This window comes from Bufo bufo, chromosome 1, assembly GCF_905171765.1.
Source record: "Bufo bufo chromosome 1, aBufBuf1.1, whole genome shotgun sequence".
Taxonomy (NCBI): domain Eukaryota; kingdom Metazoa; phylum Chordata; class Amphibia; order Anura; family Bufonidae; genus Bufo; species Bufo bufo.
The window spans coordinates 810,913,147-810,932,087 of record NC_053389.1 but is presented as its reverse complement, the minus strand read 5'-3'; the positions used below and the strand labels follow the sequence as shown (position 1 = coordinate 810,932,087).

Sequence of the window (18,941 nt, the reverse complement as noted above, 5' to 3'; positions counted from 1 at the left end):
TGCTTATCTGCATGTCCTCATAGCTCTGTCTCATCAAAGGTTCCTTCACTTCGCGGTGTTCTCTACATTTTCAATTTGTGGCATTGCCCTTCGGCCTGGCGTCTCCCCCGAGGGTCTTTACAAAGGTGTTGGATCCCCTCGTCGCACTTCTCCGTGCCAGGGGAGCTCCAGTAATACCCTACCTGGACGGTCTTCTGGTGAAGGCTTCGTCCTGGGAGGACCACCTGTCCAGCCTCCACATCACCCTGTCCGTGTTGTCCCAGTTCGGGTGGCTGGTGAACCACTCCAAGTCATCCCTTGTTCCCAGCAAGAGGATGGATTTTCTGGGCATGGTCTTCGACACTCGCCTCGGACTAGTGTTCCTTCCCCAGGACAAGGTAGTGGCTCTCCAGTCAGGGGTGGCTCGCCTTCATTAGCCGTCTCCTCTGTCCATCAGGGCGTGTTCTGGGCCGGATGGTTGCCGCCTTCGAGGCAATTCCTTACGCCCAATTTCACACCTGGTCCCTTTGGTTCTCTATTCTTTCCCCGTAGAACAAGTATCCGCCCGGCCTCGACCTTTCGATTCGCCTTTGCCCTCAGGTCCGCCGGGACTTACGTTGGTGGCTGAATGCCTGAACCGTCTCCCTCGGGAGATCCTTCCCCCCCCGTTGGCAGGTGATCTCCACCGATGCCAACCTGGTAGGCTGCCTTAGGGTCTCTCACAGCCCAAGGTCAGTGGTCGATACAGGAGAGATCCCTGCAGATCAATATCCTGAAGCTCAGGGTCATTTACCTAGCTCTCTCCTTTTGGACTCCCCTCCTCCGCTTTCATCCTGTCCGGATTCAGACGGACAACTCCACTGCGGTGGCTTATTTGAACCACCAGGGGGGCACCATAAGCGTGGCGGTCCTGAAGGAAGCCTCTCACATCCTGCAGTGGGCAGAGGGACATGTTCCCGCTCTCTCCGCTGTCCACATCCCTGGAGTCGACAATTGGGCAGCCGACTTCCTCAGTCGCCAACGTCTCGACCTGGGCGAGTGGTCTCTCCATCTAGGGTTTTTTATACAGCTCTGTCAGCGTTGGGGAATCCCAGACGTGGATCTTTTCGCCTCCCGTCTGAATCACAAACTTCCGCTTTTTGTCGCCAGGTGAGGCTGAGGCTCTTTCGGTAGACGCCTTGGTGCTCCCGTGGTCCCAATTCAGTCTCCTGTATCTCTTCCCTCCACTTCCGCTTCTTCCTCGGGTACTCAGACGCCTCAAATTGGCTCGGGTCCCGGCCATATTGGTGGCTCCGGACTGGCCCCCCCAGGGTGTGGTACGCAGATCTTGTCTTCCTGCTCACCGATGCTCCATGGACTGCGTCCTGACCTCCTTTCGCAAGGTCCGCTGTTCCACCCGAGTTTCATTTAACGGCGTGGTTGTTGAAGCCGCGGTCCTGAGGTTCCGCAGCCTCTCCGAGTCAGTCATCCAAACTATGCTTCATGCAAGTAAACCCCATTCCGACAGGATTTACCATCGTACTTGGAAGGCTTATTTTGCCTGGTGTGGGTGGCTCATAATGTCCCTCCATTCTGTTCTCCAGTGGAACCATGGGATTTGAATCTGGTCTTAGATGCCCTTCTGTCCTCTCCCTTCGAGCCAATGAAGGAGATCTCCCTATCTTACGTCTCCTTTGAAGGTTGCCTTTCTAGTCGCGATTACCTCCATTCGCAGAGTGTCTGAGCTGGCGGCGCTCTCTTGCCGGTCTCCCTTTTTTGTTTTTCACCAGGACAAGGTTGTCCTGCACCCAATTCCCTCCTTTCTTCTCAATGGGGTTTCCTCCTTCCACATTAATGAGGAGATTGTTCTGCCTTCATTCTGTCCCAACCACTCTCATCCCAGAGAGCGGTCTCTCCACCGTCTGGATGTGGTTCAGGCACTCTGGCTGTAACGGAGTCCTTCCGTCTTTCTGACTCTCTCTTTGATGTCCCTGAGGGCTCACGTAAGGGTTTACAAGCCTCCAAAGCTACCATCTACCGTTGGATTCGGTGGGCTGTCAAGGAAGCCTATGTGGCGAAGGGTCGTGATCCCCCTTTCCGGTTAACCGCTCACTCCACTAGGGCGGTCGGGGCTTCCTGGGCGGTCCGGCGTCTGGCCTCTGCCTCCCAGGTCTGCAAGGCCGCCACCTGGGCCTCAGTTCACACCTTCTCCAGGTTTTACCACATCCATTCCTTAGCCTCTGCTGATGCCAGTTTGAGTCGCAAGGTTCTGCAAGCGGCTGTGCGCTAGGTTTTTCGTATGGCTGTTTCTTCCCACCCTCGGGGACTGCTTTGGGACGTCCCATGGTGCTGTGTTCCCCAATGCCATTCACGAGAAAAATAGATTTTTGTACTTACCGTAAAATCCTTTTCTAGTTGGATGCATTGGGGGACACAGATCCCACCTTGTTGTTTTTTCTCTTCGTTAGGTTTACCGGGTTTCCCGAGACTCTTTGATATTGGTCCTCTTTCTGGTTTATGACATGTTGGCTTCACTTTTCTCTCTAGATTTTGGTGCTCCTACTGCTTTAGTACCAACTGGTTAGTTTAGTGTCTGTGCAGAGGGTATAGCCCATCTGGGAGGAGCCAACACTTTTACTTTCTAGTGTTGGCCTCCTAGTGGCAGCTGGGCAGATACCCATGGTGCTGTGTCCCCCAATGCATCCAACGAAAAAAGGATTTTACGGTAAGTACAAAAATCTATTTTTTACATTTATATCTATGGAGCTGTGTGAGGGTAGGTTAGCACCGGATATCGAACTTTCGATACCCAATCAATACTTTTACATCGCACCATGTTCTCCTCAGCCGTCACAGCGGAGAAGGCTATGACGCGACTGCCGCTGGCCACCAATGAGACGATAGTAATGAGGAGGAGGGAAGGGGCTGTTAACACTGCGCCACTTAAAAAAATACTATTTATCCTACAAAAATTAAGCCCTCATATGGCTGTATAAACTGAAAATTATAAAAGTTATGGCTATCGGAACGTGGGAAGAAAAAAAACGAAAACGTAAACCAAAAATGGGCCCAGTGCTTAAGAGGTTAAACACCCGACATCCGCAGTACATGCAGATGCTGGCGAGGGGCTAATCTAAAGCCCTGTACATGCTCTGTAACTACCAGTAATACAATGGCCATGTCATTTCAGTACATCACATGAATAAGCAACCCAGAGACATATATGGCGCCGCTTATCTCTGGAAAACCTGTGGCCAGTTGAATTTTGCCCATTTCATGCAGATCTGTTAACAGTCTCTCATATCTGTCAGGTTTGGATGAGGAGAGGCCCACTGGGACTCCATACTTTAGTAGAAAATTAAGTAGGGCACATGACCTGAAAGACTCCCGTCAAGCCTCATATTGTAATGTTATTTGTCATGCTCTGGTCTCAGCAGGGCCCCACAATGATTAAAGGGGTAGTCCAGATTTTATTTAAAGCCTGAGTCCCAGCAGCTCCTGTAAGGGCTGTAACCTCCTCGCAGCTCACCAAGCACAGCGCTGTCCATTGTATAACATCTGTGCTTGGTATCACAGCTCTGACCACGTGACCGATGAATTTGGCCTCACATGGCCTAGGAAGAGGCCTAAGCGCTCATCGAGTGCCTCTTCATACAGCTGATCTGCGGGAATGCCAGGAGCCGGACCCCGGATGATCTCGTATTAATGACCTATTGTAAATCCTGGAGAACCCCTTAACCTATAGAATAGAGAAGTATGCAGTTTTATAAAATATATGGGGTTAGATCGCTGCTCACCTATCCCAGTGCAGTAGACCCCTGTGTGGTGCATCCCTGGGTTATCGGAATAGGACTAAACATGGGTTGGTCTCATTAACAGGATAAAGCCCTAGTTTGATCGTGTGCCTTTCAAGGGCACGGTTTTTGCTTGTTTTGGTCATGGTTTTGATTTTGATCCTCCCCTCTACCTAAGGTATCATTACTTTTCATCTTTTTCACCCTATAAGACGCACCCGCCCATAAGACACACGCAAGTTTTAGAGGAGGAAAATAAGAAAAATATTTTTCATCAGACTTTAGTTCAGAGCCCCAATCAGACCCCCAATATTAATCAGACTTCAGATCAGCCCCCCAATGTTTCTAAGACCTCCATTCAGATCTCATATCAGAGCCCCATGTTAATCAGACCTCAGAGCAGGCAAAAAAAAGTGTAGAGCCGAGGAAGACCAAGGAGCAGTGAGTACAGAGCCCACACGGGGATCTCTGCATTCACCGCTCCCCGGTCCTCCTGTACTAATGAGCGCATCCATAATGGAAGTACTCATTATTATTATTTTCCCCATAAGACGCACTGACACCCCCCCCCACACACACACACACACACACTCTGGGGGGGAGTTCTTCTTATAGGGTGAAAAATACTGTAAATACGTTAAGCATTGTAAAATCCCATTTATCCAGCACCTCAATCCAAAAATAGGCCAAAATTGGATTAGCAGGAGCTCATCTGATGGTCCAGCGCTTGACTTCTTAGTGACTCTGGTGGTTAGTCCATGACATCTCTGTGATAGGAACTGGAATATTTATAGATAGGAAGGGCGAATGATTCAATAGTTTGCAATTTCCAATAATCGAACACCACATGCACCCATAATATGCCGTATTATTGGAACTTTGATATGTTTGATATGATGTTTCATCCTTCAACCTGTTGTATCAGCTTCACCAAAAGGCCACAAATGTAAATCGGTGAGAGCTGTCCATGTGTTCCCGCAGAGCGAGGAGATGGAGCACCCGGAGGTGTCCGACATGGAGGACTCCAGCGTCCACAGCTCTTCTGCCCCTTCCGACAGTTCAGGAAGAGTAAAGAGAAAGAGAGGGAGACCGGCTGGAAAAAAGAAGAAGAAAGGTAAAGTGTGGAGAGGTGAGAGAACTGTAAGAAAGCCCCAGATCCTTGGTCGCTCAGTTCAGAAACTTCTCACTTTCTCTTTTTCCACATCAGTTGTCGTGGAGGAAGGGATCTCTGCGGGTGAGGGCTATGAAACGGACCACCAGGACTACTGCGAGGTCTGCCAGCAAGGGGGCGAGATCATCTTGTGTGACACGTGTCCCCGGGCTTATCACTTGGTGTGCCTAGAACCAGAATTAGAGCGAGCCCCCCAGGGCAATTGGAGCTGCCCCCATTGTGTAAGTAAAAAATATTTGGTGGGTACAATTTATGGAGCTTGTCACCTGAGGTCCAAAATTCTGTGCCAAATAATTTCCTTATTGTCAGAGCGCTGTTTTTCTGATACAGAGCTGCAAATCCCCTGCTTCCCTTCAGACGTCTGTAGTTAAAGGTAACCTGTCAGGAGGATTTAGGCTCCAGGTGGCACCAATCGGTTATACAGCACGGTAATAGAAGATTAGAAAAATCTGTTTGAAACCGCACGCTATATCAGCTTGAAAGAGTCACCTGGGCGTCGCTGTAATCCTGAAGAGTCAGGCACTCTTCCTCTATATGCAGTAAGGGGATCAAGCTGTGTATGAGTCTGGTGTCTAGGCTGTGGATATCGCCTCGGCTGTGGAACTCGCACTCTCGTTGAGCGGATAGTGACGTCACTATACGAACTACGCATAGTTACGAGTGCCAAACTTCCTTCCAGCGCGTTTCGGAGAGTACGCTGTCCTTCGTCAGGAAAATGGAATACGATGGTACTGCTGGATGCCTTGTATATATGCACCCTCTCTTAATGACCACACTTTGACCCTTCACTTCCCGTCTCATTGTGTGTTATAATACCCATAATGGCATATTGTCTATATGTATACATTTACTGCAGTATTCAAAGGCAAATAGTTCTATATCAGAATTTAAACCCCCAGGTGCCAATGTGTTCATATTAAAAATCCATTTTGTTTCTATTCTAGACATATTTTTTAGAAAATCTTCTCCCCTATTATTTGGCCTCACCACCTCTATCCCACAGAAAATAGAACCGGCAAACTTCCCATCATGTTTTTCTTTATAATGCCGTGACCGTGGGTGTCCCTCAAACTTCCTTTGACTATTATATACATGTTCTCCCACCCTTTTCTACAATTGTATTTTTGTATGGCCAATATAGACCTTGTTACAGGGGCATGTTATTACATATATCACCCCCCAACTATTGCATGTGATATATTCCCTTAGGGTCATTGTCTTGTTGGAAGGTGAACCTTCTGCCCAGTCTGAGGTCCAGAGCTCTCTGTATCAGATTTTCATTGAAAATATCTCTGTACTTTGCTCCACTCAGCTTTCAATATAATAATATTAGCAAAGACCTGTGCGGTCTTACTAAACTCTCAAACTGATGTTAAAATTGAGAGATTAGCCAAGATATCCTACTAGGAGGACATGTCTGAGCCTGAGCTCCGCGCCAAGGTTTCTCAAGTAGCTCGGGTCCTAACACTCGCCTACCTGAGCCGTATGGGCAATACCCAGGGGCCAGTGGGCGAATTACAGGAGCATGAGGTCCGACTCGCAGACAACTCACCCGTTACCTCCAGCATGTAACCATGCTAACAATGGGAGGAGGGAGGAGTCTGCGAGTCCCACTCAAGACTGGCTGATAAGGCCCAGGCCTCACAGGTGCACCTAAATTTAGCCTGTGGATGGAGAGCAGGCACATTTAAATTGGAGTTTATACACCTCCAGGCATCTCTATATACAAACAAACTGAAAAAAAAAATGGCGTGGTGTTAAACAGGCAGGAAGTGCTCAAACCCATATGCAGTTGTGCATGTATATACAGGGGAGCAAATCCTGCACTTGTGGCCTGTTGCTAATAGCAATCCCCAGCAAAAATGCATACAGTGTAGGATGCCCGCAGTGGACCACAAGTACCACAATAAACATCCTACATCCATTCAGCTTTCAGCTAAACTTGACCTGTCTCCTTGTCCCCCACAGCATGATGCTGTCACCACTATGCTTCACTGTAGGGATGGTATTAGGCAGCTGATGAGCAGGGCGTATTTTCCTCCAGACATGACGCTTAAAATTAAGGCCAAAAAGTTCAATCTTGGTTTCTTATCTTGTTTCTCGCTGTCTGAGAGTCCTTTTGGTTCCTTTTTCCAAACTTTCTTGTGTCTTTTTCTGGGGAGAGGCTTCTTTATGGCCACTCTGTCATAAAGCTCAGATTGGTGGAGTGCTGCAGTCATGGTTGACCTTCTGGAAGGTAGGTTCTCCAATCTGCACATAAGATCTTTGGAGCTCAACTAGAATGATCATTGGGTCTCGCTAAGGTCTTTTTCAACTGATTACTTACATAAGTGGCCTCCATAATTCTTACTTCCATAAGAATTATGGAGGGCACTGTGCTCTTGGGTACTTTCAGCGCAGTAGAATTTTTTTGTCCCCTTCTGCAAATCTGTGCCTCCACACAATCCTGTGTCTGAGCTTTACATGCAGATCTTTCCTCATCATGGCTTGCTTTTCGCTCTGATCTGCATGGTCCGCTCTGAGGACTTATATAGACAATCCAATCAACTGAATTTACCATAGGTGACTCCAATCAAGGTGTAGAAACATCTCAAAGATGATCAAGAGAAATGGGAGGCCCCCAGAACTAATTGTCAAGTGTCACAGTAAAGAGTCTAAATACTTTAGTTTTTCATTTTTAATAAATTTTCAAATTCTGTTTTCCTGTCCTCGCTATGGGATATTGAGTGCAGAATGATGAGGAGACTGGATTTTTTTTTATTCAATGCACTGTAAAACTCTCAAGTGATAATACAATTCACTTCACTGCTAATGACCGGGAAGTGACATAGCGTTGACTCTGAGGCATCAGTCAAGCTAGGAGGGGTGTGTGATGCACCAGAGTGCCTGACTCCGGCCTGGCTAGAAGCAACCCCCAGTTTCAAGTCCAGTTTTCAAACATATTTTTTTGCATTATGCTGAAACAGTCAGATTACATATGGACATCACTGGTAACCTATTATTGTGCTATATAAAAGGTTGGTGACAGTATGGGGCCTTTAATTTGGGGTGTGGGATTTCAGCTGCACCATAACACTACCTTTCCAGCAACTACCCTAGAAGAAGACGCATCCGTTCTTATGCTGCTTGGTCTCCCATTGAGATGGGAATAAAAAATTATTTAAAACCGTATCAGCATGTAATGTGCAAGCCATTAATATGTGCAGTTCTGGTTGCAGGAGAAAGAGGGAGTCCAATGGGAAGCCAAGGAACTGGAGGAAGAAGAGCTGGAGGAACGTAGGCGAAATAGGCGGGAAGAAGAAGACGACCACATGGAGTTCTGTCGAGTGTGTAAGGATGGTGGAGAGCTGCTGTGCTGTGATGCTTGTGTATCCTCCTACCACATTCACTGCCTCAACCCTCCATTGCCCGACATCCCACATGGGGAATGGCTTTGCCCACGATGCACGGTAAGAACTGAGGAGGGCGAGGCGGTCCTGAGGACATGTATACAGCAATCACGAGTGCCAGTCTTTCTTTCTCCCCCTTACAATCCTTATGTGGCCAGGTGACTACCAGTTTAGGTCATCAGTATCTGATCGGTGCGGACTAACTCCCAGGAACCCTGCCGATCAGCTGTTTGAGAAAGCAGTGGTGCTCGCATTAGCGCCACCTCCTTCTCCAGCTTTCCCTAGGCCATCTGATGTCAGGTTCATCGGTCACGTGGTCTAGTACAACCACAATATATGGCACTGTGTTTGGAGAGCTGCGAGAAGGCTGCCACTCTACTGCTACGGCCGGTGCCTTCTCAAACCGATGATCGGCAGGGATCCAGAGGGTAGGTCATCAGTTAAAAAATCTCAGAAAATCCCTTTAACGGCACAAGCAATCCTTTAGCTATTGAATTCACCCTGTAAACCCATCTTTAAGAACTCAAGAGAATGAATAGATGAAATGTTAAAAAGCTCTCTGTTTTTCTGTTGGTCCACAGTGCCCAAGGCTAAAAGGTCGGGTCCAGAAGATTCTGCACTGGCGTTGGGGGGTTCCTCCAGAAGGAGTCCAAGTTCCTCAAATACCGAGTGCTACTGCCGATCAGGAACCCCCCAGAAGCCTGCAGGGGAGGTCGGAGAGAGAGTTCTTTGTCAAGTGGGCAGGAATGTCGTATTGGCATTGCTGCTGGATCACAGAGCTTCAGGTGCGTGTGTTCTCGTGAGGCGTTCATCTCGGTCTGATGCATTTCTAGTTTAGCCGTGTGCAGTTCACAGACATGTAGGCATTTGGACAACTCCTCATTGCGATGACAGCCCATAGAATACAATAAGGTGTCAAAAAATTGACATTGGTAAAAATATTCACTCTGGAAAATGTGCATGCTCTCAGCCAGTCAGATGTTTCTCCACTACTGTTCCTCCTCCTCTCTCACAGCATGCCTCTCACAGACATAGAGAAAGAGAAGCTGCTTCATCCCCCTCCTTCCCCCAGTCTAGTATTTTCTGTATTACTAGAGAGGGATATTTTTGTCAGTGTCCTTTAAGCCCCTTTCACACGGGCGAGTATTCCGCGCAGATGCGATGCGTGAGGTGAACGCATTGCACCCGCACTGAATCCTGACCCATTCATTTCTATGGGGCTGTTCACATGAGTGGTGATTTTCACGCATCACTTGTGCGTTGCGTGAAAATCGCAGCATGCTCTATATTCTACGTTTTTTCACGCAACGCAGGCCCCATAGAAGTGAATGGGGTTGCGTGAAAATCGCAAGCATCCGCAAGCAAGTGCGGATGCGGTGCGATTTTTCACGCACGGTTGCTAGGAGACCATCGGGATGGAGACCCGATCATTATTATTTCCCCTTATAACATGGTTATAAGGGAAAATAATAGCATTCTGAATACAGAATGCATAGTACAATAGCGCTGGAGGGGTTAAAAAAAATAAAAAATAATTTAACTCGCCTTAATCCACTTGATCGCGCAGCCCGGCATCTCCTTCTGTCTTTATCTTAGCTGTGTGCAGGAACAGGACCTGTGGTGACGTCACTCCGGTCATCACATGATCCATCACATGGTGATGGATCATGTGATGGACCATGTGATGACCGGAGTGACGTCACCACAGGTCCTGTTCCTACAATCAGCAAAGAAGGAGACAGAAGGCGATGCCGGGCTGCGCGATCAAGTGGACTAAGGTGAGTTGAATTTTTATTTTATTTTTTTTAACCCCTCCAGCGCTATTTTACTATGCATTCTGTATTCAGAATGCTATTATTTTCCCTTATAACCATGTTATAAGGGGAAATAATACAATCTACAGAACACTGATCCCAAACCTGAACTTCTGTGAAGAAGTTCGGGTTTGGGTACCAAACATGCACGATTTTTCTCACGCGAGTGCAAAACGCATTACAATGTTTTGCACTCGCGCGGAAAAATCACGCGTGTTCCCGCAACGCACCTGCACATTTTCCCGCAACGCCCGTGTGAAAGAGGCCTTAGGGTGTTACCGCTCCCTCTTCATCGTTTTCTTTACTGCTCTCCTTTCAGCTGGAGATATTCCACACGGTCATGTACCGCAACTTTCAGAGGAAAAACGATATGGATGAGCCACCGCCTTTTGATTACGGCTCAGGAGAAGATGAGGGAAAGATCGAGAAGAACAAAGATGCCGAATACTCCGACATGGAGGAGAGGTTCTACCGATACGGCATCAAACCCGAGTGGATGTCTGTACAGAGGATTATCAACCACAGGTAAGAGGGAGGGTGTCCATCCTTAACCAGACAGATTTAAAGTTTTTTTTTTTTTTTTTCCGAATGTTTAATCCTGATGACCTATCTTCAGGATCTAATTGGTGGTGTCCAACTTCTGGCCCTCCTGCCGATCAGATGTTTGAGGAGACCAGGTTCTCCACATGGAGGCAGCTCTGTCCTCTTCAGGTGGATGGGACTGAGCTGCAATGCCGAACACAGCTCCTGTCTAATGGTGGGGCTACTGGAAGTTGGACCCCCACTGATCACATACCTATGACATATCCTGAGGATAGGTCATCAGTATTAACCACTCAAACAATCCCTTTAAAGGCTCTGTGCACCTTCATGACTACATATTGTTGTCCCAATGAAGCATGGAACATGGAAAATGAAGTAATTTTGCGGCAGGTCTTAGCTGACAATTTCTGATCGTTTGGTTTCTGCTGCTCCTCTGATGTGTTGTCAGGATAACAAGCTGCAAGTAAATTCTGTGTAGCATCATCCTGCAGTGCCATACCTTCCTCCACATGCCGCCTATGTACAGCGGATATAAAAAGTCTACACACCCCTGTTAAAATGTCAGGTTTCTGTAATGTAAAAATTGAGACAAAGATAAATAATTTCAGAACTTTTTCCACCTTTAATGTGACCTATAAACTGTACAACTCAATTGAAAAACAAACTGAAATCTTTTAGGTGGAGGGAAGAAAACAAAAAAAACCTAAAATAATGTGGTTGCATAAGTGTGCACATCCTCTTATAGCTGGGGATGTAGCTGTGTTCAGAATTAAGAAATCACATTCACAATCCTGTTAGATCGGAGTCAGCATACACCGGCCATCATGTAAAGTGCCTCTGATTAACCCCAAATAAAGTTCAGCTGCTCTAGTTGGTCTTTTCTGAATTGTTCTTAGTCGCATCCCACAGCAAAAGCCATGGTCCACAGAGAGCTTCCAAAGCATCAGAGAGATATCATTGTTAAAAGGTATCAGTCAGGAGAAGGGTACAAAATAATTTCCAAGGCATTAGATATAACATGGAGCACAGTGAACACAGTCATCATCAAGTGGAGAAAATATGTCACAACAGTGACATTACCAAGAACTGATAGAAGGAAGAAACTCCCACGGCGCAAAAGGACCAATCTTTGGTGACGACACAAACTTGATTTAATAGCTTAGCAGGTGGTACAGCGTGTTTTGGGGCAGAAGACACACCTTCATCAGGTACAGACTACTCATTACCAAGAACTGGACGTCCCTCCAAAATTGATGAAAAGACGAGAAGAAAACTGGTCTGGGAGGCTACCAAGAGGCCTACAGCAACATTAAAGGAGCTGCAGGAATATCTGGCAAGTACTGGCTGTGTGGTACCTGTGACAACAATCTCCCGTATTCTTCATATGTCTGGGCTATGGGGTAGAGTGGCAAGACGAAAGCCTTTTCTTACGAAGAAAAGCATCCAAGCCAGGCTACATTTTGCATAAACACATCTGAAGTCTCCCAAAAGCATGTGGAAAAAGGTGTTATGGTCTGATGAAACCAAGGTTGAACTTTTTGGCTATAATTCCAAAAGATATGTTTGGCGCAAAAACAACACTGCACATCACCAAAAGAACATCATACCCACAGTGAAGCATGGTGGGGGCAGCATCATGCCAAGGGGCTGTTTTTCTTCAGCTGGAACTGGGGCCTTAGTTAAAGTAGAGGGGATTATGAACAGTTCCAAATACCAGTCAATATTGGCACAAAACCTTCAGGGTTCTGCTAGAAAGCTGAACATGAAGAGGAACTTCATCTTACAGCATGACAATGACCCAAAGCATACATCCAAATCAACAAAGGAATGGCTTCATCAGAAGAAGATTAAAGTTTTGGAATGGCCCAGCCAGAGCCCAGACCTCAGATCCGATTGACAATCTGTGGGGTGATCTGAAGAGGGCTGTGCCCAGGAGATGCCCTCGCAATCTGACAGAGTTGGAATGTTTTTGCAAAGTAGAGTGGGCAAATCTTGCCAAGTCAAAATGTGCCATGCTGATAGACTCATACCCAAAAAGACTGAGTGCTGTAATAAAATCATAAGGTGCTTCAACAAAGTATTAGTTTAAGGGTGTGCACACTTATGCAACCGTATTTTCTCGCCCATATTCCTTGGGGGACACAGGAAACCATGGGTATAGCTCTGCTCCCTAGGAGGCGTGACACTAAGTGAAAGCTGTAAGCCCCTCCTCCATCAGCTATACCCTTCAGCCTGGAGAAGAGACTGCCAGTTTTTGCTTAGTGTCCAAGGAGGCAAGACACCCCCTGCTTATGCAGGGTTGTTTTCCTATGATTTTTTATTTTTGCGTTATTTGTTGTTTTTAATTCGGTTTTTTTCTACCTACAGGGACAACAGAGGCGCATTAGACCCCTCTGTTTCTCCCGGGGTTGAGTTGCGCCAGTGCCGGTAATTCCGCACTGCCGCCTCCCCCACAGAAGACAAGGTGGACCAGGGCAGCCTCGCTCCCCTGCGTCCCGCCAGCTCAGGGTCGCCCGCACGCCAAGTCCCTCCCCCGGCTTCCTGCCACTGCGGTGCCAGGAGCTGAAGGGGCGACCCCGCTGGATGGATTGAGGGCGAAGACAGCGTATGGTGAGACAGGCTGCTCCAGCCTCCCCTTCCTCCCTCCCACCGCTGCTACAGGCCTCCTGGGCTCCCATGGCCACTGTTACTACATGGCCACTGCTACATTGTGCGCCCACCCCTCCCCCCCCCCCCCCCCCGGGCATATATCGGGACCGTTACCGGGCAGGGGAGTTTATCTGGGCAAGTCCTTGGCAGGGACGCTGCCTTCAGGGGACGGCTGCAGGAAAAAAGCAAGCCGTCTGCCACATCCAGGCGCGGCGGGGGCCGCTTTCTTGGCGTGAACGGCGCCATTTCAGGCCGGCACTTCATCATCCTTGGGGGTTAAAATCATTTTGCCGCGCGCGCGCGGCTCTGCTTCAGAGCGGCAGAGAGGGGGCGGAGCTTCCTACATGCGCTCCGCTACTTCCGGGTTCATCGCACAGTGCTGCGTGGAATCCTCTCTGCAGTGCGATCCGAAGCCGGTGCTGCTGCCTCTCCTCCACAGCCTCCTCAGTCTGATCCCCTTACCGCTGCCGCTTGCATCATCCGGGTCTGGTAGGACTTTTAACCCCCTCCGTGCCACAGTACTGTCGCTTGGGTGTTATCCCCGTTCCTTTTCTTTGGGGTCTCCCACTTTAAGTGCAACATCTTTGTTCCACCATGTCAGACCCTTCTGCAGCCGCCAAGCCTTGGTACCATGCCTGTACTGCTTGTAGGGAACCCTTTCCCCGGGGGCAGTCTGATCCGCACTGTACTGCATGCCGGGCTCCACCGCAGCCTCAGTCGCCCGCTGTGTCGCTCCCTGCTGCCTCTGACCCGCCTGACTGGGCTAGATCCCTGTCCCAGGCCGTGGAAAGCCTCACTCATGTCGTGGGCCGCCTAATAGACAGGCCACCTACCCCGCAGGACGCCTCTCTGATTGTCGCGCCCTCCGGGTCCACTGCTTCTGCCGCTGCAGCGGGTTCACTCTCTCTTAGTGACCCCTCCCGAGCTAGGCACTCTCAGAAGCGTATTAGAGTAGAGCGAGCCTCCTCCTCGGATGCCTCCCTCTCCCCGCCACGCGTGCGCACCCAGACGAGCCTCTCCTCTCCAAAGGATTCGCTCTCTGAAGGTGAATTGGCGGTTTCAGATTTGGAAATGGACTCGGCCCTGCCGTCCAAGCTAGCCTCAGCGATGGGTCAACTCATCTCTGATATTCGTGACACCTTTAAGGTGCAGGATGATCCCCCTAGCTCGGACGCAGCTAGCGTCTCATTTATCAGACCCAGGCAGGTCTCAAAAGTCTTTCCAATCCACTCTGATTTCTCCTCTGTGGTGTCTAAGGCTTGGGCTCGCCCGGACGCCCGTTTTGTCAACCCCAAGAAGCTGGACATTTGCTATCCTTTTCCAGCCGATATCGTGGCCACATGGTCTTCCCCACCCAAGGTGGACCCCCCTGTGGCCCGGCTGTCAAAGAACACGGCCATCCCTGTTCCCGACGGGTCCTCTCTTCAGTCAGCGGACCGTCGCATGGAGACCCTTTCTAAGGGCATTTTTGCTGCCTCCGGTTCTGCTCTCAGACCGGTTTTTGCCTCTGCTTGGGCAGGGAAAGCAATCTCTGCTTGGGGTGCGCAGCTGGAACAGGAGTTGGACTCGGACGTCCCCATCCAGGACCTGCGTTCCTTGGCCCAGCTTATTATTCGGGCCGGGAATTTTGTTTGTGAGGCCTCCCTTGATGCGGGAGCCCTTATTGCACGCTCCTCCGCCCTGGCAGTTTCCGTCAGGAGGGAGCTCTGGCTGAAGGTTTGGAAAGCGGACGCTGCCTCCAAACGTTCCTTGGCGGGGCTACCGTTTGCGGGTTCCCGCCTTTTCGGGGTCCGCCTAGACGAACTTATTTCGGAGGCCACGGGTGGTAAAAGCACCCATCTTCCTCAACCCCAAGCCAGGGGCGCCCCCCGCGGACGCCCTGGTGCGTCTCGTTTTCGGTCCTCCCGCAGGGCCTCTGGGACTCCCACCACAGCTGCCGCTTCGGCTCCTCCCCAGGACAAACGTAGGAAGCCGTTTTTTCGGGCGCAGCCCTCCTGGCGCAAGCCGCAGGCTGCCCGCACACCCGCAGCAAAGCAATCCTCTGCCTGAAGGCGCGCCCCCACCCACCCGGGTGGGGGGCCGGCTCCTCCCTTTCAGGGACGTCTGGTTGGCTCACGTCTCCGACGCCTGGGCCCTCGAAATTGTGTCCTCCGGATACAAAATCGAATTTGCATCCTTCCCTCCAGATCGGTTCTTTCGCTCCCGCCCGCCGGGGGACCCGAAACGCGCGGCTGCGTTCTCCGCGGCCGTTCAAGCCTTACTGGACAGGGGGGTGATTACCCCCGTTCCTCTAGAGGAAAGGTTCCAAGGGTTCTACTCGAACCTCTTTGTAGTTCCCAAGAAGGGAGGTTCGGTGCGGCCCATTTTGGACCTCAAAAAGCTCAACCGTTTTCTCCTCCTTCGACGGTTTCGGATGGAGTCCCTCCGTTCCGCGGTGGCTTCCCTGGAGCAGGGAGATTTCATGTCTTCCATCGATATACAGGATGCCTACCTCCATGTTCCGGTAGCCCGGTGTCACCATCGCTTCCTCCGATTCGCCGTGGGGGACCTCCACTTCCAGTTTGTCGCCCTTCCCTTTGGGCTGGCAACAGCCCCCCGGGTGTTCACCAAGGTCCTGGCCCCGGTTTTGGCCTTACTCCGTTCCAGGGGTGTTTTTCTGCTACCGTACTTGGACGATATCCTCATCAAGGCTCCGTCCCTTTCTCAAGCGGTTGCCAGCGTGGATCTCACTCTAGAGACTCTGACGAGGTTCGGTTGGGTCATCAACTTCCCCAAGTCCTCCCTTCCCCCCTCCAGACAACTGGTCTTCCTGGGAATGCTTTTAGACACGGGAGCGGCGGAAGTACGTCTTCCCTCGGAAAAACGTCTGATCCTCCGTGGGGCGGTTCGGGGTCTCCTTCTCCACCGTCGACCGTCCTTCCGCTTCTGCATGCGGGTCTTGGGGCAGATGGTTGCCTGCTTCGAGGCGATTCCGTTTGCGCAGTTTCACTCCCGCCCTCTCCAACGGGCGATCCTCTCCTCCTGGGACAAATCGCCGCAGTCTCTGGATCATCCCTTCCATCTATCGCCTCCGGTGAGGTCATCTCTCCGCTGGTGGTTACAGTCCCCTCTTCTGGGCAGGTCTTTTCTGCCACTCAACTGGTTGGTGGTTACAACCGATGCCAGTCTCTTGGGCTGGGGAGGCATGTTTCCTCCCCGATCCGTCCAGGGCATTTGGTCTCCATTGGAGTCCAAACTCTCGATCAATGTCCTGGAGCTGAGAGCGGCCCTTTTGTCTCTACGACACTGGACTCATCTGTTGAAGGGTCATCCAGTTCGTGTACAATCGGACAACGCCACGGCTGTGGCGTACATAAACCACCAGGGGGGCACTCGCAGCGCTGCTGCAATGAGGGAGGTCTCCAGCATTCTCCGTTGGGCGGAAGCCCACGTCCCGGCCCTATCGGCAATTTTTATTCCAGGGGTGGACAATTGGGCGGCGGACTTCCTCAGTCGCACCACTGTCGACCCCGGCGAGTGGTCTCTTCACCCGGAGGTATTCGAGGCCATTTGCCTTCGTTGGGGCATACCGGACGTGGACCTCATGGCCTCCAAGTTCAATCACAAGGTCCCCGCCTATCTGTCCAGGGCCAGGGATCCGGGAGCTTGCGGAGCCGACGCCCTCGTTCTTCCTTGGCGAGGCTTCGCGCGTCCATACATATTCCCTCCCATCCCACTCCTGCCCAAGGTCCTTCGGAAGATCGCGGCGGAAGGCGTCTCGGTGATTCTGGTCGCTCCGGACTGGCCCCGCCGGTCTTGGTATGCCGACCTCATGCTGCTCCTGGCAGACGCGCCCTGGCCGCTGCCCGCCAGGGAAGATCTTCTCTCTCAGGGACCGATCTTCCACCCGCGTTTAAGGTCCCTACGTTTGACGGCGTGGTTGTTGAGACCACCGTCCTGACACGTAGGGGTTTTTCTGCGGACGTCGTCCGCACCATGATCCGCGCCCGTAAGCCGTCCTCTTCTAGGATCTATTATAGGACCTGGAGGACCTATTTTTGGGGTTCTGTGCTGATCTGGGGATTCCTCCGCTCCGCTTTTCTCTCCCCACCGTTTTGTCCTTCCTGCAGAGCGGACTTGCCCAAGGTCTGGGTCTTAGTTCTTTGAAGGGTCAGGTGTCTGCGCTGTCCATTTTGTTTCAGCGCCCACTGGCCCCCCTTGGTCCTGTCAAGACCTTCCTTCAGGGCGTGGCTCACGCGGTTCACCCGTACCGGCCTCCGGTACCGCCCTGGGACCTGAACCTGGTTCTCTCAGCGCTCCAGGCTTCTCCTTTCGAGCCTCTGCGGACGGTTTCCTTGCGACTTCTGTCCTGCAAGGTTATTTTCCTTGTAGCCGTCACCTCTCTTCGGAGGGTGTCCGAATTGGCTGCACTCTCCTGTCTGGAACCTTTCCTAGTGTTCCACCAGGACAAGGTAGTTCTTCGTCCGGTCCCTTCCTTCCTTCCTAAGGTGGTCTCCGCCTTTCATCTGAACGAGGACATCGTTCTCCCCTCTTTGTGTCCTTCCCCTTCCCACCCTAGGGAGAGGAAGCTTCATCGCCTGGACGTTGTCAGGGCGCTCAAGGTTTACCTGGAGGTAACCAGCTCTTTCAGGCGTACTGACTCGCTCTTTGTGGTTCCGGAGGGATCGCACAGAGGGATGGCGGCGTCCAAAGTTGCTATCGCCCGTTTTGTCAAGATGGCTGTTACTGAGGCTTATCTCGCCAAGGGCAAGGTTCCGCCCCTTGGTGTTACCGCTCACTCCACTAGAGCGGTCGGGGCTTCCTGGGCTCAGAGGAATCGGGCTTCTACGGAGCAGATCTGCAAGGCGGCCACTTGGTCCTCCTTGCACACCTTCACCAAGTTCTACAGGGTGCATACTCATGCGTCGGCTGATGCTGCTTTAGGCCGTCTGGTGTTGCAGGCGGCAGTTGATTGATGCCTCTGGTGTTGGTCTAGTTGTTCTGGTCCCTCCCTTCTGGGACTGCTCTGGAACGTCCCATGGTTTCCTGTGTCCCCCAAGGAATATGGGCGAGAAAAGGAGACTTTTGTATTACTTACCAGTAAAGTCTCTTTCTCGCTCTTCCTTGGGGGACACAGCACCCGCCCTTCATTTGGGTTTACAGTTGTGGTTCCGGCTTGGTTGCCCCCGTTGGGGCTTGACGGTTCTTTTTTCCGGTTGGTGGTTATCTTTCACTACTTGGACACGCAACTGGCAGTCTCTTCTCCAGGCTGAAGGGTATAGCTGATGGAGGAGGGGCTTACAGCTTTCACTTAGTGTCACGCCTCCTAGGGAGCAGAGCTATACCCATGGTTTCCTGTGTCCCCCAAGGAAGAGCGAGAAAGAGACTTTACTGGTAAGTAATACAAAAGTCTCCTTATTTTATTTTTATATTTTTTCTTCCCTCCACCTAAAAAATTTCAGTTTGTTTTTCAATTGAGTTGTACAGTTTATAGGTCACATTAAAGGTGGAAAAAGTTCTGAAATGATTTATCTTTGTCTCATTTTTTTTCAGCACAGAAACCTGACATTTTAACAGGGGTGTGTAGACTTTTTATGTCCACTGTACATTATATATGTTCAGAAGTAGAGGGCAGATTGCCGGG

General features: G+C 50.5%; 1 protein-coding gene across 4 annotated transcripts in view; it reads left to right on the top strand.

Moving 5' to 3' along the window:
* CHD3 (chromodomain helicase DNA binding protein 3) overlaps nt 1-18,941 on the top strand; it is a 107,482-nt gene that overhangs the window by 31,796 nt on the left and 56,745 nt on the right. For 3 of the 4 annotated variants that reach the window (XM_040415205.1, XM_040415206.1, XM_040415209.1), the window contains exons 7-11: nt 4,734-4,881; nt 4,960-5,144; nt 8,142-8,372; nt 8,894-9,097; nt 10,446-10,651. In XM_040415205.1, the coding sequence (XP_040271139.1) occupies nt 4,734-4,881; nt 4,960-5,144; nt 8,142-8,372; nt 8,894-9,097; nt 10,446-10,651 (974 nt within the window). The remainder of the gene's footprint in view (nt 1-4,733; nt 4,882-4,959; nt 5,145-8,141; nt 8,373-8,893; nt 9,098-10,445; nt 10,652-18,941) is intronic. The other variant, XM_040415208.1, reaches the window with a different exon arrangement.